We start from the raw sequence: 23,491 nt of genomic DNA on the forward strand, positions 1-23,491 counted from the left end.
TCAAATCATTACTAGTTTCCACAGTTGTACTTTAACATTCTAAAGCTTTGCCATTTAAATAACTTTTAAGACCTTTCTACTTTCCCCAAACCTTTATAAATATTCATTAATAATTTATGTCAAACAAAGATATTACCTTTTCTTAAACAAGGATACCGGAATAGTTTGACTATTCCATAGTCATCAGCTGTAACCAAAACTTGACCATTAAAATTTCCATCTACAGAATTGATATCATTGATATCTGAATATTTGGGCCAGATTCCATTAACTTCAAGGCCATAAACACATGTCCATGAAGCCCATTGGACGCCTTTTAATTCTTCTTTATTTGTTACTTCTTTTCCACCTAAAAATAAATGCAAAGGCTTATTTTTAATAATTCACTCCTGCTTTTTCCTTTAATAAATTTGGAGCTAAAATTATCAAAAAATGACCAGAACTCAGATATAGCTCAGACTGAGTTGAAAATTGTACAGTAAAACTATATTTTTTAAACATTCTTTTTATTATAGGCAGCACTGATGGCAACGTCTATAGTCAACATTGCTTAATACTTTCTATTATAAGACCTAGTTTTCAATTGCATATAATTTTGCCAAACTTTTTGGCTGAAATTTTTCATAGCAGGTATCTGCCTCAGGCTGATTTTTTTTTTTTTAAAGATTCAGCAAAAATGGTTCAGCCATTTCCAAGAACAAAGGTAGGGGAAAATATGTTGTTTGGCCCCTGTTAAAAAAAAAACCCTTACAAACTTTTCATTGAGAAACCCTAGTGCCTCCATGATTTTGAGCAGGAACTTGAAAATCTACCAAATATGACCAAATTTATACATCTCTGAAAAAATCTCAGTTTATACACATTTGTTAGAAGTTGGTAACATTCTCCAATGATTCCACCTGCACTGAACATGCTCCATCCACACACAGCTCTTATATGCTGACTGGACTGAGAACACACCATCCCAGAGCTGCAGACATAGCTAGGGCCACTATGGTGCCAGGCACTGAAACAGAGAACAGGCAGACTTCTGTTCTCTCAATGCCCCCTTCTGGTGTCCACGCAGAAGGAGGAAAAGCAGATTGACATGCTTAAATGCAAAGTAGTGAAGAGGGAGAGAGAAGGACAGGGGTGGGCTGGAATGGACAGAGCAGGGACAGGCTATAGGGGTACAGAAGGAGGGAGAACAGGGACAAATTGTGGAGGGCCCTGTTATGGGCAAGGATAGCATGGTATTTACCAGAGGTGGTTTTTATCAGGTAAATCATGTTTTTTGCCACCCCAGCAAAAACTAGTTAGTCCCAGTTTAAGGAATTTTCTATTTTTAAAACTGTTTAATTAATGCACAGCACATTACATTTAGTTTCAGTTACATATTTGAATTGTGGTTAGATAAAACAATAGATTAGGAGATTAATTTAGGGTTGTACAAATAAAAAATAAAACTGCAGTGGAGGTAATACTAATATACGTAATTACAATATTGAACATTGGAAGGTCTGTATATGTTTCAGTTTGGAACTTTCTTAAGGAAGTTATACATGTTATGACTCATTTAATTTTTCAATATCATATATACAAAAGTAAAAAAATTTGATTACATGAAAATGATAATACCCCAGAGCCGTAAGAATGAAGTGTTAAGCAATCAGAAGCATGAAGAGTTGCAATCTGCCAGTTGTGACACAGAGGCCCATTGGTGGTTCACGACTTTGTGTCAGCAACTCGTCAGGCCTGACCTATTCACTACACCTAACACATTGTTTTCATGATATACACCCAAAAGGTGGAATGCAATATATTGCTGGAAAACTAGTATCTCACTGATCATTAATAATCTTGTTTGATATATGTAGGAGATGTGCACAAATAAGATATGTGCTAGAATTATGTTCTGAAAATGTGTTTGAGAAACAATGCATAACAACAGTCTGCCCTAGACAAAGGATCATGTATTTGTTTGTCTGACCAGCCTGGTCCTCAGGCAGAGACAATTAAAGTATATTTACATACAAGCTAAACAGAGTAATCAACCTAGCAAGTGGGGGAAATAGCCTCTTAGCGGGTCTGAACCTCCAATGATAAGTAATTGAATCACCTGATAGTATACAATACTACTGTATTATAAAAGTGCATCAAGTATGATCTTTTATGAAAGCTAATGACACATTGGTGATTAATATAACTGTGAAATGTACAAATTAATACTATATGAAGAATTATGGATACTCAATAATATTATGCTTTAAAGTCAGTGAAAAACAGGGAGAGAAACAGGTTTTCTCCCATAGGAAGGGAAGAAAAGCATGAGGTCATCTGAGTCTGGGGACAAAATAGTGAGTTTAAGAAGATATAAGGAGAGAGAAGAGGCTATCTTGGGATCCATCAGTGGACAGCACAAGGGGTCAGAGCTCTTGAAATCTGAGCAAGATGGATCCTTCAACCAAGGGAGTTGAAGTCTGTGGGAATCGAATATAAGTGAAAAACCTGCATAGGCAAAGATCTTTCACCTGCAGCCCCTTGTACTTCTGTAGAAGTTCCTGACTTAAAGAAAGTCAGCCATGGATAAAAAGAAAAAGATTGGTAAGAAATCTACCTTGAACCCAACGCTGTAGATTGTTGAGTCAAGTCTTAGCCACTAAAAAATGTATTTTACTTTTATTTGCTTGCAACCAATTTGTCTTTGTCCCTTGTGCTTGAACTCACTTAAAACCTCTCTATTTTTGATTAAATAAACTTGTTTTACTTTTATTCTAAATTAACCAAGTTTGAAGTGATTATTAACGCTATGGTGCTTCTGTCTCTTTAAAAGAGCAACAGGCCTTATTACTCCTTTGAACGTTCCTGGAGAGAGCTGGACATTTCAGGGCAGATGGTTTGGGGAAAATTCAGGACTGGGAATGTGTTGGGGTCACTTAGTTAGTAATAACCAAGGCTGCTGGAGACCAGAATATGTCTGTCGTGTAATAAGCGGCTGCTGGAGTCAGAATTGCTGAACCAGAACTGTTTGACACCGAGACACACAGTGCATGCTTGTATGCTGTCTGGGAGTGTCCAGACAGGGAGCTACAGAAGCATAGCATTTTAAGGCACTCAAGGTTAGAGGACAAGTGGTGACAACCTCTTACTGGTCTGGGTTGAACCTCAAAATCTGACATCATTCCAGGTCCATCTTGCCACACAGCATTCTATAGCAGAACACTGACTTTGATGTAGTGGACAGATGGAACCTATTCCTCAGTTTTGAATGGATGCATCCAAAGTTTGAAAAGATTCATTCTATTCTTGCTGAACTTCCTGGACACTGATGCAATTGCACCACTAATTCTATAAAGTCAGATGGAATATCAGCATTCTTCAGATTTTTCCAACATTTTATAAGGGAAACTTTTCCCTTGATGGCAGATGAAAACATTGATTTTGGATACAGAGTTTGTTCTACTTAAATGAAAGTAAATATGGCAGAAAGTTGGGATTTTTGTTGAGCAACCACAGCCTTGCAATTTCTTCTTATTCAGATGACAATTTCTTTCTTGCGTATTTTGACTTAAGGAGGTTGACACAGGAGTAATTGCCTCATTAAATCTCTTTTGTACTTTTGCTTTGTGGGTGCAAGATCTTCATTTATCAGTAGATCCAACCATACTTTACATGCAACTCTCACTGTCGGTGTATCTCTTTGGAGTTTGTGAAGTGCCACACCAACTGGTTTCAACTAATGGACCAAATTCTTTGCTTCTTGGTAAATCCCTAGATTATTAATTATACTGATCACTTTATCTTCAAGTTCTGCCTCATGATCACTCATAATCCAGAGATAATTTGACCAATTTTTAACGTATGTTTCCTCATATATTATTTGTCTGTACCATTGTTGTCACCAGGGATTTGGGGTTTTACAGACCCTTGGCATTCTTTTAACCAGGCTCTAGGCTTATAAATCTATGTGTTTCATCAAAGTACTTGTCCAAGCAGATTTAGCTAATGTGATGCATATCTCTATGCAATCAAAGCGTCAGCATCTTGTGTCAAATCATTTCTCATACTTTGCATCTTTTTCTCATCTTGTATTAATGTACCTGCTTTTCCATGTAATTTGTTGTGTGCTTCCATGCTCAAGCCATCAGTACCTGCATCTAATAGTTCACCTGCTACCTGCTTTCAGTCGGGTGATTTGTAGCCTAGCTTTCTGCAGCTGATCATTGCATGAAAAGTTGGATGTTCAATAACAGAAAAGGGAATATTACAGCCATAAAAAATCTGCAATTTTCAAGTCTATCTTTTGTTTCAGTTCTGGAATTGTTTTTATTACAAACTTGGTTGAAAAACTGTGGTACTTCCCTCCTCATTGTCTTTGGCTGAACTGGATCGCTCTTTCTTTTGATGTACTTGGCAATGACAATGCAGTATTATCAGTACCTTCATCCTCAGAGTTTGAGTCTAATACTCACTTAGCCAAAGTCAGTAGTTTTGATGTCTTCGTTTTTTCCACTGCATTTTGCAAAATGTTTTCTCATATGATCTGCCATCCCGCTTATTTTTCCTTTGCAATTTCTGCATCTAAACTCTCTTTGCCATCTTCATGAATTTTCTCAAAATAGCCATGAATTGGGTCAAGTGGTCTTCCAACTTTGCTCACGCTGAAATATTCTGACTTGAGTCACTGTACTCACCAAGTTTAGTTGTAAGCAGTTGCACTCCAGCCAGCCAGCTCAAAAGACAGAGTACTGGACTAGACAGTTAGGCAGTTTACCTCAAACAGAACCTGAAACATCTGAATCTGGGAATTCTTTTTCTTTGCTAAACAAATATATAATATTCATTGCTAAATAAAGAAGGGGAATTCCCAGATTGAGAAGTTTCAGTTTCTGTTTGAGGTAGGCAAAGCAACAACATACAGCTTTAGGTTGCGGCTCTTTCTTCGTTTTATTTTAGTTCCTCTAATTAATTACTGCAAAACTTTTATCAAATTGTTAAATATTTTTCAGTAATTTTCATTTGTATATTCTAATCATAATTTTATTTTCCCCAATTTCCTGGTTTAAAATCTGTATTTACCAGCACCCTGTCCTAAAGTAATTTTTCTCAGGACATTGCCAACCTTGGCTATGCGAATGGGGGAAAAGGGGGCAGACTTGGGAGAACAGGGGAAACACACACCCCTCCAAAATCTGATAGGAGACTTAGGAATCCCATTCTAACATTCCTCTGCTGGATCATCAGTGGGTCCCAATCTGCAAAGGGCTGTGCCTGGCCCCGACGGCAACACTTTGGAATAGGACTGACCATTTTTCTGCTTGAGCATAGCCTCTGGGAATTGCTGCTGCAGTAGCTCAAGGAGCACAGCTTGTTGCAGCTCTGTAGTTCACCAGGCCTCCTCTTGTACTTCCAGGAAAAGTTCTGGGCTTCTGCCTGAACCTGCTGCTACTGAACCAGAGTCATATGCTCTCCTCAATGGACAGAAGTACCAAGTTGTGGCAAGCAGGGTTGCTCCATAGTGCCCTCTGTGGGGCCAAACATAGTACTACAGGCGCTCCGTGCCTTAGTCCACAAGTTTTGGAATCCCGTTAGGTAGCCTATACTGTAAGCCAGGGATCAGCAAACTTTGACACGCAGCCCGTCAGGGAAATCCACTGGCGGGCCAGTTTGTTTACCTGCAGCATCCGCAGGTTCGGCCGATTGCAGCTCCCACTGGCCACGGTTCACCATTCCAGGCCAATGGGCGCTGTGGGAAGCAGTGCGGGCTGAGAGATGTGCTGGCCGCCGCTTCCTGCAGCCCCCATTGGACTGGAAGGGTGAACCACGGCCAGTGGGCGCTGCAATCGGCCGAAGCTGCGGACGCTGCAGGTAAACAAACTATCCCGGCCCGCCAATGGATTTCCCTGATGGGCCGCATGCCAAAGGTTGCCAACCCCTGCTGTAAGCTCAGTGTCACTGTCTAAATAGTTAAATAGAAATAAACTCAGAATTTAGCTGTCTGAGCCTTGAAATAAACAAACAAAACCTCAAAGGCAAGCACTTAGTTGCAGCACTTGAAGGCAAGACCATGACATGCCCTAAGTTCTGGGCTAATACTGAGAAGCTCCTCCTGTGTCCCAGTCTCACTGAGCTCTGCCTTCTTCTCAAGGTCAAACCTTCTTAACTGGCCTGCTGGCTCCTGATTGGTCAGTGTCTCCTCCTGGCCCTTCTAGGCTCTGGAGGACTACTTTTTTTGGTAGGCTGGCCTGAGAAGAGAGGTGTCAGGGGTGCTGGCGCCTCCAGCAGAAGGGTCAGGGAAGGCCAAATGGACCTTTTCACAGACATCTTTTGGAAGAAGTGCTAGAGGCATCTGAACAGAGAATCTGTTTAAGTCGGATTATCCTGATTAAATCCATGTATCATTTTTGTATCTAAAGTTATGAATATTGGCTATGTATTTCTATCTCAAATGTGTTTATTCCTGGGTGACACCTCACAAATAGATTTATATCAAGGCTAGACAGCTATGTGTGGATGGCTCATTAAGGACACTTCACTCTAATAATGGGCCATTGAAGAAACTCTTCCCTCCCAGACAGCTCTCCCCAAGGATGCCTCAGACACCAAGGGGCCAACCCTTGTGAGTCATCAAACCATGTAAGGACATGTGATATGCCCATGTCACCCTGGACTATCTTGGGGCAGTAACTTTCCATAAACAGGGGCTGTGGACTTTGTTTGGGACAGTAAATTTCCATGGACATCGCAGAGGATATAAAAAGACACCTGAGACATCTCCATTTTGTCTTCATTTATTGCTTCTTTTCTCTAGACTCTGGAGTGCCGCCAGCTTTTCTGCCGCCCTAGGCGGCGGAAGGTCCCGCCCTGACATGCCGCCCCCCACAGAGGCGGCAGAAGGTCCCGCTGCCGAAATACCGGCGCGGTCGCTGCCCCCCAAATTGTAGCACCCTAGGCGACCGCCTAGGTCACCTAATGGGTTGCGCCGGCCCTGTCTGGACTGGATTTCTAACAAAGACGCTCTAAACAAGGACTGATGACCCCCAATCTGTTTGGGTGATTCCAGAGACTTTTGCAAGCTAGCATTTTATTCCATTACTGCTGTGATTCTGATCTATGAACGCTGAAAATCATTTGTATGTATATCATCCTTTAACCAATCAATAACTCTTTTCCTTCTTTTTTATATTATTAAACCTTTAATTTTTAGCTATGAAGGATTGGCATCAGTGTGATTACTGGGTAAGATCTGAGTTATATATTGACCAGACTAAGTGGCTGATCCCTTGGGACTGGAAGGACCCTATATCTGATTAAATTGTTTTCAGTAACCACTCATCATAAAGCCCAGTGTGTCTGGGTGGTGACCCAAGGACTGGAATGCCTAAGGAGATTGCATTTTTGACTTCTTGTTAACCAGTGTGGTGATACAGAAATTCATTCTTGTTACTGGCTGGGTATAATCTAATGATAGAATAACCAACAATTCGGGGTGAGTCTGCCCTATTTCTCAGTCTGTCCTGAATTTGGCATTCTTAGCTGTGACCAACTGAGGCATGGTGAGACCCCCAAAAGGGGGAAACATGGATGGTGACATGACCAGAGGCCAAACCACGAAGAGGGCATTGCGGTTCCTGAGGCTACAAGGGGGGCTGCAGGTGAATGCAGACAAAGTGACGGTGTGCAAACTAAGGAGAGGGAGGGTTGTCGGCCTCGAGCTAATGCCCAGAGTGACCAGGAGAAGGCGCCAGCTCAGTGGTGAGTGATGTGCCCTGCCACACCTCCGTAGTCAAAGTCAGGGATGGAAAAGGAGTGGGAAAGGGCACACCCCTGCAAATGTTGATTGGTCTTTCCAACAGTTCAGTCAGGAAAGCACTCTTGCAGGTACGTGAATTGGAATGTCCAAAGAATACATGATTGGATGATACACAGACTTCAGCCATCCCTATAAGCATCTGAGATGAAGACTGTCCGATGCTGATCTCTACTTTATACCTGGAATGGTCACAGACAACTCAATCGTCTAGATAAGGGAATATCAGAATGCCAGTGTTTCTGAGGTGAGCAGCTACTACTGCCATGCATTGGGTATCAAGTATCAGAGGGGTAGCCGTGTTAGTCTGAATCTGTAAAAAGCAACAGAGGGTCCTGTGGCACCTTTGAGACTAACAGAAGTATTGGGAGCATAAGCTTTCGTGGGTAAGAACGTCACTTCTTCAGATGCAAGACTTGCATCTGAAGAAGTGAGGTTCTTACCCACGAAAGCTTATGCTCCCAATACTTCTGTTAGTCTCAAAGGTGCCATAGGACCCTCTGATACATTGGGTAAACACCCTTAGGGCAGATGACAGACCAAAAAGGAGGACAGTATATTAGCAATGAAGGCCTGCAAACTTCAGGTACTTTCTATGGCTTGGATGGTTTGTCAAATGAAAGCAGGCATTTTGGAGACTGAGAGCAGCATACCAGTCACTGGAATTGAGAGATGGAATGATGGATGCCATGGGAGCATGTTGCTGAAGCTCTTGGTCTAACCTCAGCACTGAGCAGATCCTGAGGAAGGTTCTTAGAGACACTTCAGTGGCCTTTTTAAGACATGAAGTGCTCTTTTTGGGTTTTGTGACAGATTTAGGTCTCAATTCTTTGCAAAAGGAACCCAGAGACAGGGAGTACTTCCTCTTTTCACAGTGGGAGGATTAAGCTTTTTCAGATTTTTGAGAGAAGTGGAGAGGCACTTCCAGCAGAACAGGTATGGGATTTTATGGTCTCAGACACCTCGCAAGAGGGGCAATGAGTAAACGCCAGAGATCCTGGCATAACCTCTCAGTCTGAAAGGAAGAGATCTCTCTTTGCAGGGTGCAGAAAAAAACCCCATAAAATGATTAAACAATAAAGAATTGTTAAAATGGGTACTACTATCTCACTGCACTTGTGAATGATCTGTTTACAAAAGAGAAACATCTCAATATAAGAGAGAAAACCATGACAGAGCACAAGGAGTTTCTCACTGCCTCTGGCTGCTTGTTAGAAGAACTGAAGGAGGGGTTGGAGTGGGTCATCCTGTATACCTCATGGCCCCAGGCGAACGAAGTGCAGAAAGCATATTCTACCCTGACAGGTATTACTACAGAGAACTGTGTAGCTCAACTGCACTGGGGATAAACACACCTAAGTGGAAGAGATGTGCAATCACTCGAAGAATTAATCTTTTAAAAAAAAGGTGGGAGGAGGAGATATACTCTTCAGAACGATCCACTGATTTAAAAAAAATAGTTTCAAATAATTTTTTAAAAATAACACTGTAATAAAGCAAACATGCTACTAATAAGAGAAAGATAAGAATATTTAATTAAAATTAAGCAAATATGGCTCAGAAATGCTTGGTTACCCAAGCCAGAGTACTATAACAGTCTAGAATATGAAGACAAATCTGAATGGGCAGACTATTTATGGACACGTCTCTAATTTTCTCAAACATGTTATCCACTGAATAATTACTTGGTCCATAACATCTTTGTTCTGTTTCCATGCCCTTAACAACTTAACGTTTCAAACCAAGACTTATTAACTATATATTGTAGATTGAATTTATAAAAGAAAGTAAATTATAAAAATACAAAATCTTACTTGGCATCTTGTAAAAAAGTCTTTTTCCACTGCCATCATTGGTCTGTAAATATTTACTGTCTGAAGACCAGTCCATATGAGTGATGAAACTTACAGATCCAACACATTCCCCAACTTTTTTGTACCGCTGAACAACACCATAAATATCAACAGAGCTGTCATTGGAGCCAACCGCAAGGAAAGTCCCATCTGGTGAATATTTTAATTCATGAATGGCTTCTTTCCTGTCTTTAATATGAACAACCTCTGTCATATCCCTGTAGTGGAGAAAGAAAATGTGTCACAAGCATAAAAGAGAATATCATCATGTTGTCAAGCTCACAGTTTCAAGAATGTGCCTGACAAAATCTTCTTCTGAATTCAGAAATTTTACAATTCCTTGTACAAATGTAATTTTCTTAATATGTTTTCAGAGTAACAACATAAATAGCCTGTGAACCTGTGTTTGAAATTTAAGTTTAAATGCTTCCTTAGCATGTTTTCTACATAAAACAAAATAGAAATATGCATAAGAAAAAGTTTATAGTTTGTTTATAGTTTTCTAATCTTTGTACCTACCTGACTCGAAGTACAGTAAAAGAGCCATCCTTCATTCCAAGTGCAAGATGGATTCCATCAGTACTAACAGCTGCACAGCGAATTGGTTCTTCCATATTGCACCGTGCAATCAATGCATGGTCTATTAGGCTCCAAATTCTAAAATAAAATATTAAATAAAATCATTTAAGGAATGGCTGTTTTCCGATTTTAAAAAAGTGAAGATTTCAACTTAATAGGATATATTCTGAATGCAGCACTGCACCTATATTCTGAAGTCATCTGCTATCAACTTCCAAAACTAACAAAGTTACAAGCTTTGCATACAGCAATGAGTGCCTGTATATTTAAGAGTACAATTGAGTACCTAATTTGTGAAACTGCAGAGGCAGACTCATTTTGTTAAGTACTTAAAGAACAGTACTTATTTCTAAAACCTGAATTTTCTATTGCTTAAAGTGTATACTATTCATTTAGTTAAAGATTATTGAATGAACAACTGAAAATTTTACAATACATATGCCTCCCTTTCTATTATTTATCATTCATAATGTAGCACAACTTTCTGTATGTGACCAGATATCAATATAATTTCTAACTTATACTAATCATGCCTTTTCAAGAATGGAATTTTACAATAGTGTGTCAATTAATTTTTTATTATATTAGTGCATCTCCTAGCAGATTAGCAAAAAGGACACTACATTTTAATTTGAAAAATGTTTTAAAAAACTATGTAAAGAAGAATAATTTACTAGGATTTATTGGACTGTAGCCTTATTTAATAAATGTCACAAGTCAGATATGCAATTCTATCACATTTAAAAAAAACAACCATGTACCACATCAGCCCAAAAGAAGGCATCTCAGTAATGCCTGATATAGGTTGGATGAAAGGTTCACTAAAGACATCAGTCAAAATTATTTAATTTGGGAGTTGTGGATGCTTCGCAGCACCTCTGAAACTTAAATCACTTCTTAGATACTCAAATATAAATTTAGGTGGGTAACTTTAGTTACCCAAGTTTGAAAATTTTGGCACTCATCTTATTTACTGTCATTGAAATTATGAAAGTAATCCCTTCCACCATTTGAGTTCGAATTAAGGCCTTGATTTCCATTTTGAAAACTACCCATTTCTGCCACTGTTTTCAGACCTCCATCAGCAAAGTAATCAGTATCTACAGTTACAAGAATAAATTATGTTGGTTCAATACCACAATATGACATGCCATAAATCATTTTGCATTTTTACATTTCAATTATGTTTTTCTAAAGATGAAGTCTCCTCTATAAAGCTATACATAATCTGGGTGGGGAGCTTAAGTTTGGTGTATTATTGTTGGTCATTTTGTTGTTGGGGGAGTGGGAAGCATTGTTGTTGTTGCTAACCTGACTGATCGGTCATCACTTCCAGTCATGGCCAATGGTTTTGTAGGATGGACTGCCAGAGCCCATAGCTCTCCTTCACAGTGCCCCTGCATGATCAGGAATGGCTTATTGCGTTCATGGACAACAATCTCAAAAATTTCACTGTCTTGTGTCCCAACTAGAATATGGTCTCCTCGCCAGCAAACACTTCTTACAGACAGACCTATGGGAAAATATATGTATATGCATTTTGTTATGAACCACTTAAAATTTCATATAGATAGCATAGCTGTCAAAACCACACAAGAAAGAAAACAACCAGAAATTAACCTGCATAAAAAATACCATCTTACTCTTTCAGCCATGGACAAACTTTTTACCACAACAGACCACACATCCATCACTACCTTAGGGATGCCAGCTTCCACCTCTTGCATTGCCATAAATCTAATAAGAAAGAGTGAGCCTTGCATATTGGAGAGCAGAGTAAAGAAAGGTGTAGTCAAATCTTAACATAACAGAAGCATGATCCAGCACATTGACATTTGCACATAAAAGTGTGCATTTTAATCCATCTAATTCCTAACATATATAGTAATATACTGAATATGAGTCATGTAGCCCAACTTCTAATCAAAGGGCACACTCATATTTCTGATGGAGCTGGCAGAGACTACATGAACGACATCAACAGAAATATCAATGGGATGTGTTATTCTTAGCTTTCATAAGAATTACAGATAAGCAGAAAGTTAAAGGAAAGTGTCATTTCATCTCACAAGCTTGTCTACCCAAGGTTGCCTTCCACAATCATCAACACAACAACCAATGTATCATCTGATTATCAGAAGAAGCTAATCAAGTTGAAAGAGTGAAAAATAGATCCTACTGGCAAGAATATATAGAGTAGGGTGGGCTTGGGGACTGGTCTACATATTTTGGTACCTAAATATGTAACCTAATTTTCAGTGGAGTTGAGCACTCACAAGTTACACTGAGCTGAGGGGAGTTGAAGGTGACCAGCTATTCTGAAAACCAGATCACTTTTATTTAGTTTCCTGAATATGGATTTAGGTGCCTAACTCTAGGCATGTCAAAATTCTTAAATTTTGACTTTAGTCAATAGTGTCTACTATACAAGCAATTTTACCAGTTTCAGCTTTGTCTCAGTCCTTTTGGCAGTGGGCATCAGAGAGGAGTGAGTTTGCCCAAGGATTTTTGTAGGCTCCAAGATGGCATCGTTAATAGGTAAAGCCACTCAAGCAGGACACACAGTATGCAAAATATCCACTAACTTGTGTGGATTGCCCTGGACTAGTACTACCTGAAAACCAAGGGAGGTAGCTATAGTCTTCATAAGTTCATGTTATGTTATATAATCATCCAAAAATGGGGAGAATCATTCAGAGACAGTGGCTGCATTCAGGGAGAAGCAAATGGGTAGATAAGCACTGTAGTGTACCTCTGTTCTGCAGTCTCCTGAATCTTTGCACTGGACCGGTTAGCTGAAGGAAACAACTGAAGAAAGCACAACCTCTGCTTCTGGGTACTGGGATCGGTACTGAGATTGGTATCAGGTACAGTATATTGCCTTGATGAAGATTTATTGGTACATGGTGTGACGTTATATGATTAAGATATAACCATGTAGATCATTGTTGCTACCACTGTTATATAATTGCAACAAATCTTGTACAAAGTGTGTCAAGTAAGGTGTCAATAGAAAAGTTTTGGTTTGCAGAATATGATTATCTTATTTTTATGCATGTATCCTTTTTGTATCTGAAGTTATGAATATTGATTATGTACCTGTATTTCAAATACGTTTGCTCCAGTGGTATCACCCACAGGGTAATTTTCATCCAGTCTGGCCAGCATATTGTGAAGCAATTTGAATGGCCCATCAAAGAACACTTAACTCACAATGGACCATAGAAGAGGCTTATCCACACCTGATGGACTTTCTTGTGAACGTTCCAGAGTATGGATAATGGCCTCTGCTATGACTCAGCAAAGCATGCAATGGCATGTGACTAGATCATGTGACCAGATCATGTGACCCTAAACGCCATCTTGTTACCTGTATTTTTCCACAGACTGGGCTGAGGGCTTTGTTTCGAACAATGGGTTTCCCTCCACAGGGCCGAAGCTATAAAAGTCCCTGGACACATTTCCATTTTGCCTCTTTCCTGCTCTGATCTCTGAACTATCGACTTATCCTAATGGGAGCATTCTAACCAAGGGACTGAGGACCTTCCAATCATTTGGGAGCATCCAGAGACTTAACAAACCAGCAGTTTATTTCATCGCTGCTTCAAGCCTGATCCAAGAACCTTGCAATTATTGTATGTATTTGATTCCTTTAGCCAATTTTAACTCTCACCTCTTTCTTTCTTTTTATAAATAAACCTTTAGATATTAGATACTAAAGGATTGGCAACAGCATGATTAATGGGTAAGATCTGAGTTATATATTGGGTATGTGGCTGGTTCTTTGGGATCAGAAGAACCCTTTGGGTGATGAGATTGGTTTTAAATAACTACTCATCATTAAGTCTAGTGTCTGGGTGTTGAATCCAGGACTGGAATACCTAAGAAGGCTGCATTTCTGACTTCTTGTTAGCCAATGTGGTGATACAGAAGTTTACTTTTGTTGCTGGATTGGTATGTCTTATGGAAGAATAATCACCAGTTTTGGGGTGTATCTGTCCTATTTCTCAGCAGCATGTCCTGAATTTGGTATTCTCAGTTGTGACCCACTGAGGCATGGTGACACATGGTCTAGGCAATGAGAACCTAGAGTCCAGAGAAACCCCACAAGAATTTCCAAAAATGCTACTATTGAAACAGATACAGTACTAGGGACCAGCTGCAAGGCATCCTGTCCCTGGACCTGCTCCTACAAGAATGATGGTACCCAGATTTTGATTTGTATGAAGAGGAACAAGGAGAGGCTCTAGTCCTTCTGTAATCGGATACTAATGAAATTCCTCCCATATCAGCAATGAATCTAAAACTGAGAGGGAAAGAAGGTCCCTGACTGCAACATAGGTATTAGGTGTTGTACCTTTATGCTCTTTGTATGTGTGTAAATATATCTCCTCAATATATGTTCCATTCTATATGCATCCGAAGAAGTGGGCTGTAGTCCACGAAAGCTTATGCTCTAATACATTTGTTAGTCTCTAAGGTGCCACAAGTACTCCTGTTCTTCCAAGAGCATAGTGTGTACCACAGATGAAATCAAAGCTGTTAAAGGTCCTGGCAATAGAGTCAATCTCAGTGGTACTGAAAGTGGTGCCAGAAGCAACAACTTGACATTGCTAGACAACAAATGCGGTATTGGGGAACATTTAGCTAGGGCTGGCTTATTTCTAAACTCAGTACCAGACTTTTTTCTGTGAGTCTCTCTCAGTGACCTGGCTCTCCAAAAGGAATTGGACTTCTTCTGGCTGGGGGCATTCAAAGTGTCCATCTTCTGGTGTTTACACAGTACCAAAGAAGGAGAATGCCTTTTGTCTGGTTCCCTCTCATGAGGGATCCCTCCAATTCCAGCAGTGCATTTTGAGATAGAGTAGAATGTGAACCCCCATGTACTGGCTGGATTCCAAGTGAGGGTGCAAAGCTGCCTCCATCAGGATATGGTGAAAATGAACTTACCTGAACTTTTTGGCCTTTGTCTTAAACCCTCTACAGAAAGGGCACTTCTGCCTTACATGACCCTCTCCTAAATACTTTAAACATCTAGAATGAGGGTTAATAACTGGCATAGGTACATTACAGACGGAATAGAGTTTAAATCCTAGGGATTTAGACATACTCCTGTACTGAGCTTTAAGCCTGAAGAATATTATATAGATAAATTAAAAAAAAACTAAACAAATTTCTAAAACAAGTACCATAAGCTATCCCTGTAATCAAATAACAAACCATGTACAATAGAAACTAGAAAAAAATTCTCTAAGAGAAGGGAAAAAGTGTGACAAGCACACACATTCTCCCATTACCAACTACGAACAGTAAAAAGGAACCGAAGGGGATTTTCCCCTTTATACATTTAGTTAGCAGCATGAGTGTGCAGAGGGCTCAGGCACTATCCCAACAGGTACCATTCTGAGAAAAAAGTTTTCTGACTTCAGTGCACTGGCATGCACATACCTAATGTGGAATGGACATGTGCAAGCACTCAAAGAAGAAACTATGTACCCTCTGCATGAAGGTCTCTTTAGGAGATGCTCAGGACTCAAGTCTAGATGGCCTGCTTCTTCTGGGGGGCAAGTTGAGAGAGGAAGATAAGTGGGAGAGAGGCCCCCGCCCTCCAACTCAATAAAAATATCTAGAGGAAATTCCACAAATGGAATATTGTGGCATTTTCCAACCTCACCCAAGGGTTCCTCCCATGAATTTTTCCAACATGGAGAATATAATTAGGCCCAAAGCTTCTGTTGTTATTACTACTACTATTTTGAAGATGACAGGGAAAAACAGCAAAGAACAAACTAGGGGAAATCTGTCTAACACCCACCCCTGGAAAGCTCTTTAAAGTGTTTTGGTAGTTAGTTGTGTTGTTGGTAAACCACTCTTTGAATTTAAAAATAAAACTTCTTTGTTGTACACAATAAGCTAACAAATATGAGATTATCTGCTGTCAATTGGAAAAAAATCTCCCCGTTATTCAATATTAGAGTTGAATGTTCAGATGTAAACAAAGATAAAAACCATCATGCTTACAGAGAAATTCTACCAATAACTCATTTTTATAGGTAAGATACAATAAATTATATTAGAGGTGGAAATTAAATACTTGTTTTTTTTAAAAATGGTGCTATGTGATATACCTAAGTGTCATTTTGTGAAGTTGGAAAACCAGAAGTAGGATATCTTTAAATTAGCCTTTAGGAATAGTCAGATGCTTGTGGAAGACAAGAGTTTTAGCCAGATTAAAAAGCTGAAAGTTGACAACACAATCATCTGGGTACACTTGATGAAGTAGGGCTTGTCTACACAGTAACTTAGTCCACACCAGCTGAGGTATAAATTGTAATGCACACCGATGTTGCCCACACTAACTGGCCTGGCCCACGTGGATCCTAGCACACCAAAAGTTCTTTAGTGTGTGTTAATGTAGTCCTGTTTCAAACAGTAACATTATCGCACAGTAGGGAACTTTTAGTGCATGCCAGTAGGGTCCAGTTGGGCCAGTTAGTGTGCAACATGCTGGTGCAAAGTAAAATTTACACCCCAGCTATTGTGGACTAAAGCACCTTAGAGACTAAACAATAGAAAAACAACAATTTTAAGAATGTTGGAAATGAAAAGTGGCAGAAATACTTAATTCTGCTTTTGAACATCCAAATTAATTAGATAAGGAAATGAAAAACTCTCAATAATAAGGGCTTTGAAGAGCACAGAATTATTAAAACTTCTCAATAGGAGTGGTGAGACTTATATTCATTGTCTCCTAGTGCCCAACCCACTAGGGCCCACTTTCCTCTAGGTGAACGGGACTTTTAATGAGGGAAAGCAGGAGCAAAAGGTTCTGCAGCAGGATCCATCCAGAAGTTCAGGTCTGTGTGGCTGTCTCGGAACAATACAGAAAGCTCAATGAAGCCTGGGAGCGAATGCAGTGCAGTTGGAACATTCAGAAAATTATGGGGTCAACTGATAAATTCTACTGAGCATGTACAAATGGTGACTTTTTGCAGATTTTAACTCTTCCAAATCTGGGCAGATTTTTACAACTACCAGCAAGATGCCATTCTGGTCTCAGGACTATCCCCCTGCCAAATGTCAAGACTTTGCCTTTCTTGCAAATCATTACCTAATTCTTAAAAATGGCCAAACAGTTTTTTTTCTTCAGTTTAAAAAAAAAATTTTTTTTTTTAATTTAACAATTGACAGCAATAAGCGTTTGGTGACCTTAATACAGAAGTCACTACTGCACTACTTATGTTTTTCTTTTTCTAAAATAGAAAGATGTGTAATTTTGTTAGTGAGAAAATAACACTTAAATTAGAAAAATCACTGGGAGAAAAAGAGGGAAGATATTTTCTAATAAGAGGTTTTCTATTAGAAGGGAAAATAGTGATAACTGAAGTTCAGAGACAATTGTCATATTATTCTGAATATTAGTTGCATTTTCAAAAGAAGAAATAATAGTAGAACATTTTAATGTTAAAATTGATTCAATAATATACAGATCTACTTAAAATCTAACTCAGAGCACTGGAAAATATCTTAAGAATCATATTAGAAATAATGGGTTAACAAATGCTTGGAGATGGAAACACAATAGAGAACAACTATACTTTTCTCATTAATTCTTACCAAATACACTTAAAATTAGATTAGCTCTTTTTAAATCAAAGGTAAAGATCTAATAATAAAGACATTACTTGGAACACAGATTGGGCTTTAAATGGGAACTTAATGCATTATTATAGGATGTAATAATAAGTAATATTCCTGGAGGCATCTCCCATAACATAAAGTGGGTATCAGAAATAATTAAACAGCTTTAAAAAGCACTAGACAGAGAAGGAGTGAACAAATTAATGAAGGAATTGTTAGAGTTAGAAAGAGAACAAGTGGAAAGATATAAAATGGTCTTCTTTTAGATAGAGGTATCAAGATATTTGCTAAGTAGACTTTCAAAGTCTATAGCAGGAGTTAATCTTTGCAATCATTTCAAACAGTGGTGGCCCTTTCAATTTATGCATAAGAGTAATGGCGAATGAAAGAAAAAATTATAAAACTTTTTGTGAACTTGTAAATTCCTTTTTTTTTTTTTTTTACATTGAGATATACGATCAGGTATCCTTATCTGTGCTGTAACATCTTTCCATGAAATGCCATGTTCACAAAGTTTCACTGATGAAATTTCAGTAATTTCTGGCAGGTGATGCTAGTCTTATTTAAGATATCTGAAACCCTTAATCTTGTTGAATGCTAGACTGAAACAAGGGAAGAAGAAGCAAAAGAAAGCCTTTAAAAATAAAAAAATAAATAAAAAGAGCTATTGTCCAAATCCCTGCCTTTCCCCTGGAAAGGAAGTAGGGGGAAAGCAGAGATTTTAATACATTTGGCTCTCGCTTAGAGACTCTGATTATGGTTGCTAGGATACTGGTCAAAAAGGGAACCTGGCAGTGTCTGGTTAGCACTGCTGACCAGACACTAAAAGCCCGGTTACTTGCAGTAACTGGTCTCCGCCACCAGGGCGACAGGAAGTAAAGCAGCTGCAGTTGGAATCTGGAGGAGCAGTGAAGCATCCAAGAATGGCTCCAGCAGAGAGAGGTACCAGCAGCTCCCCCATCCTGCCCCAAGCGTAGCTCTCCCTGCCCCACTCACCCTTCCACCCCCAAAGCATGGCTCTCCCTGCCCCATCCTGCCTCACTCACCCCTCCACCCCTGGAGCGCAGCTGTCCCTGCCTCAGTCAACCCCTTTCTCCCGGAGCCCGTCTCTCTCTCCAATGTCATGCCCCAATCACCCCTCCTTCCCTACAGCCCTGCTCAGCTGACAGAGGGAGGGTGGTGGAGAAAGCAGTGAGCAGTGGGAGTGGGGGAGAGAAGAGGCACGGTGGCAGGGCCTCAAGGGAAAGAGGTAGAGCAAGGGGCGGGGGAGATTCTGGCACTCAGTGTCCAGTTTTCACAGCTTAGAAAGTTGGCCACCCTAACTGTGGTAGTTCTTTGTCTTGGACTGTCTCAGTCATGAGAAACTGACTGTCCACTCCAGGTCATTTTAAATGGATCGCAATCCATCTTGTCAGGATCTCTCAGAATCTTAGTGAGTATGCTAGGTCAATTACAGTTCAAAAATAGTATGTTTATTTTACTGTGTGTGAGAACAGTTATTTATTGATACTAATATATTTTGGCTAGCTCCAATCATCCTTCAATGTACTGGGATCTTGCACAATTGTAAAAAATGACAAGGTCAAGCAGCTTCAGCAATTGGCTGAGAGGCCTGCAACAGAAGTGCTGCTGAAAGTGATGGTATGTTTCAGTATGTCTGTACTCTTTTCATGAGATAGTACTGAATCAATATCTTAGGACAATATTAGAAACAAATATATTGTTGGAGGTGCCTCCTTTTCAATATGTCATAAAACCGAGGACTTGAGATTATTTCATATGATATGGCACCTTTGTGGTTATGTCTGACCAGTGCTGAGTGTATAAGTGCTATTATTGTTAGACAAATTTCAGCACAGCTAGTTGCAATATGTCTATCAAAATGCCCTCTGCAATTTCTGTTTCAGTACACTAGTCCTCTTTTTCTGTCCTATATTGTTATACAGTGTTATTGCATACCGTGAAAAAGCTGCTGTGTTACAACATAAGAGTGGCTGCATCTCAGCGGTAAGAAAAGTTTTCCCTCTATGTGCTGTAACTATTTCACAAAACTGTTGTGAGTCTTATTGAATGTTTGAAATGCTTAGTGATCCCCAGATGAATGGCCATTATAGAACTGCAAATTATTAATTCTTATAGTGCAAATAAATTCTTCATATTAATATACATATAACTTTATAAAACATTTCCATTAACTTTTTTTTAAATAGGCATTACTTTTTCAATCGATGAAGGACTTCCTCTTTAATGGTGTAACAAAAATAAGACTATTTTACCTTTATATCCCTGGTCTGTCTCCCTGAGATCAATCACAGTAATTGGTTTAAAATTTAAATCCCATAGACGAACACAGCCATCCCTGCCACCAGTGGCAAAACCCTCCTCACATGCATTCATGCTGAAAATTCCTGCCTAAAAAGAAGAAAAAAAAGTTTAAAAATATGCAGTTTACAGTTACTATTATGCAAAGCAAAACTCTTCTTCATAGTGATAGAAATATTTTCCCTTTTGTTATATCGTAGAAGGCAACATAAATTATACAAGTACATGTTTTATAATTGAGTCAGAATAAATGTAATAATTAAAGAACAATTTTTAGTATTATGGATTTTCTCCCAATGTTGTAATGGAAATGAAAGTGGTACAAAAAGAACTTCATAAGAACATAAGAATGGCCCTACTGGGTCAGACCAAAGGTCCATCTAGCCCAAGATCCTGTCTTCCGACAGTGGCCAGTGCCAGGTGCCCCAGAGGGAATGAACAGAACAGGTAATTATCAAGTGATCCATCCCCTGTCACTCATTCCCAGCTTCTGGCAAACAGAAGTTAGGGACACCATTCCTGCCCATCCTGGTTAATAGCCATTGATGGATCTATTCGCCATGAATTTATCTAGTTCTTTTTTGAACCCTGTTATGGTCTTGGCTTTCACAACATCCTCTGGCAAGGGGTTCCAAGGTTGACTGTGCATTGTGTGAAGAAATACTTCCTTTTATTTGTTTTAAACCTGCTCCCTATTAATTTCATTTGGTGACCACTAGTTCTTGTATTATGAGAAATAGTAAACAATATTTCTTATCTACTTTCTCTACACCAGTCATGATTTTATAGACCTCAATCATATCTCCCCTTAGCCGTCTCTTTTCCAACCTGAAAAGTCACAGTCTTATTAATCTCTCCTCATACGGAAGCCGTTCCATACCCCTAATCATTTTTGTTGCCCTTTTCTGAATCTTTTCCAATTCCAATATATCTTTTTTGAGATGGGGCGACCACATCTGCACACAGTATTCAAGATGTGGGCATACCATGGATTTATATAGAGGCAACATGATATTTTCTGTCCTATTATCTATCCCTTTCTTAATTATTCTCATCATTCTGTTCTCTTTTTTGACTGCCGCTGCACACTGAGTGGACGTTTTCAGAGAACTATCCACAATGACTCCAAGATCTCTTTCTTGAATGGCAACAGCTAATTTAGACACCATCATTTTATATGTATAGTTGGGATTATGCTTTCCAATGTGCATTATTTTGCATTTATCAACATTAAATTTCATCTGCCATTTTGTTGCCCAGTCACCTAGTTTTGAGAGATTCTTTTGTAGCTCTTCGCAGTCTGCCTGGGTCTTAACTATCTTTAGTAATTTTTTATCATCTACCACCTCACTGTTTACCCCTTTTTCCAGATCATTTATGAATAAGTTGAATAGGATTGGTCCTAGGACTGACCCTTGGGGAACACCACTAGTTACCCCTCTCCATTCTGAGAATTTGTCATTTATTCCTATCCTTTGTTCCCTGTCTTTTAACCAGTTCTCAATCAATGAAAGGACCTTCCCTTTTATCCCATGACAACTTAATTTACGTAAGAGCCTTTGGTGAGGGACCTTGTCAAAGGCTTTCTGGAAATCTAAGTATACTATGTTAGGGTTACCATCCGTCCGTATTTCCCCGGACATGTCCGGCTTTTGGGTCTCTAAATAGGCGTCCGGGAGGAATTGGTAACAAGGTTAAAATGTCCGGGTTTTTTTTCTCTCTCACCTCCCTCCCTCCCTTCCATGCAGAATGCGGCTGCTGATTGGGCGGCTGGGCCGATTGAGCCACTCCCATTGGCCTCCAGCAGCCAGAACCCTCCCCTGCTCCCCCCTCCCTCTGTCTGCAGCCCTGTGTAACACACAAAGCGACCCACCGGGCAGCGTGTTTTGCCTACACGTGGAGCCAAAATGGTAAGGGGAGTCCGTTGGGTGGGGGCAGTCGGGGAGTGTTGGATGGGTCTCCGGCCTCCACCTGCCACCCCCCTCTGCGTGTGTCCCCCCCATAGGACCCCCCACCCTGCCTGCCTCTCCCTTGCCTGCTTCTACTGCCACAGCCAGCAGCAACTACTGTCTGCTGTCCCCGGGTCCTAGCGTCCCCCATCCACTAATGGGAAGACAGGCTGCCCTTACCCTGCCCTTCCACCCTAGCCCCGAGCCTCTCCAATGCCCCAAACCCCTCATCCCCAGCACCAGCCCTCATTCCCCCGCACCCTAATCCTCTGCCCCAGGCCTGAGCCCCCTCCTGCATCACGAACCCCTCATCCTCAGCCCCAACCCTCATCCCCCCACACCCTAATCCTCTGCCCCAGTCCTGAGCCTCCTCCTGCATCATGAACCCCTCATCCCCAGCCAGAGCCCTCATCCCCCCACACCCTAATCCTCTGCTCCATCCCTGAGCCCCCTCCTGCATCATAAACCCCTCATCCTCGGACCCACAGCCCTCACCCCTGCATCCCCTCCTATCCCCAACTTCCTCCCAAACCCCCTCCCCCCTTCCCACACCTCCCCTCCTGCTCTCAAACTCCCTCCCAAAGCCTGCACCCCCTCCCTTTGCACCGCCTCCCACCCCCAAACTCCATCCCAGAGCCTGCACCCCTCACCCCCTCCTGCACACCCACCCCTGCCCCAGCCCGGAGCCTGCACCCAGCACCCAAACTCTATCCCAGTTTGATTTCAGTCTCTTCCCTAGCAGCCTAAATTTGGCCTCCAGGACATCTCTCCTACCCTTCCCTATGTCATTGGTACCTACATGTACCTCGACCACCGGCTCCTCCCCAGCACTAAACATAAGTCTATCCAGATGCCTCGAGAGATCTGCAACCTTCGCACCAGGCAGGCAAGTCACCATACAGTTCTCCCGGTCATCACAAACCCAGCTATCTATGTTTCTAATGATCAAATCTCCCATTACTAACACCTGCCTTTTCCTAGTGACTGGAGTTCCCTCCCCCGGAGAGGTAACCTCAGTGCGAGAGGATACCCTAACACCATCTGGAAGGAGGGTCCCACTATGGGAAGGTTTCCCTCTGCTCCCGTTGACTGCTCTGCTTCCCTGGGCCTTTCATCCTCCTCAACAGCACAGGGGCTGTCTGAGCGGAGGTGGGACAATTCTACAGTGTCCCGGAAAGCCTCATCAACATACCTCTCTGCCTCCCTTAGCTACTCCAGTTCCGCCACCCTGGCCTCCAAAGTCCATACGCGGGCTCTGAGGGCCAGGAGCTCCTTGCACTGAATGCACACATCCGCCACCCGCCCACAGGGCAAGTAATCATACATGCTGCACTCAGCGCAATAAACTGTATAGCCCC

At 40.7% G+C, this 23,491-nt stretch overlaps 1 protein-coding gene across 5 annotated transcripts in view; it reads right to left on the minus strand.

The window, feature by feature from the left end:
• EML5 (EMAP like 5) overlaps positions 1-23,491 on the minus strand; it is a 303,917-nt gene that overhangs the window by 192,972 nt on the left and 87,454 nt on the right. For all 5 annotated transcript variants that reach the window (XM_042858583.2, XM_042858582.2, XM_065593492.1 and 2 more), the window contains 5 exons: positions 20,139-20,274; positions 11,533-11,734; positions 10,162-10,299; positions 9,604-9,860; positions 137-349 (listed from right to left, as the gene is read on the minus strand). In XM_042858583.2, coding sequence (XP_042714517.2) covers positions 137-349; positions 9,604-9,860; positions 10,162-10,299; positions 11,533-11,734; positions 20,139-20,274 — 946 coding nt within the window. The remainder of the gene's footprint in view (positions 1-136; positions 350-9,603; positions 9,861-10,161; positions 10,300-11,532; positions 11,735-20,138; positions 20,275-23,491) is intronic.

This window comes from Chrysemys picta, chromosome 4, assembly GCF_011386835.1.
Source record: "Chrysemys picta bellii isolate R12L10 chromosome 4, ASM1138683v2, whole genome shotgun sequence".
Taxonomy (NCBI): domain Eukaryota; kingdom Metazoa; phylum Chordata; order Testudines; family Emydidae; genus Chrysemys; species Chrysemys picta.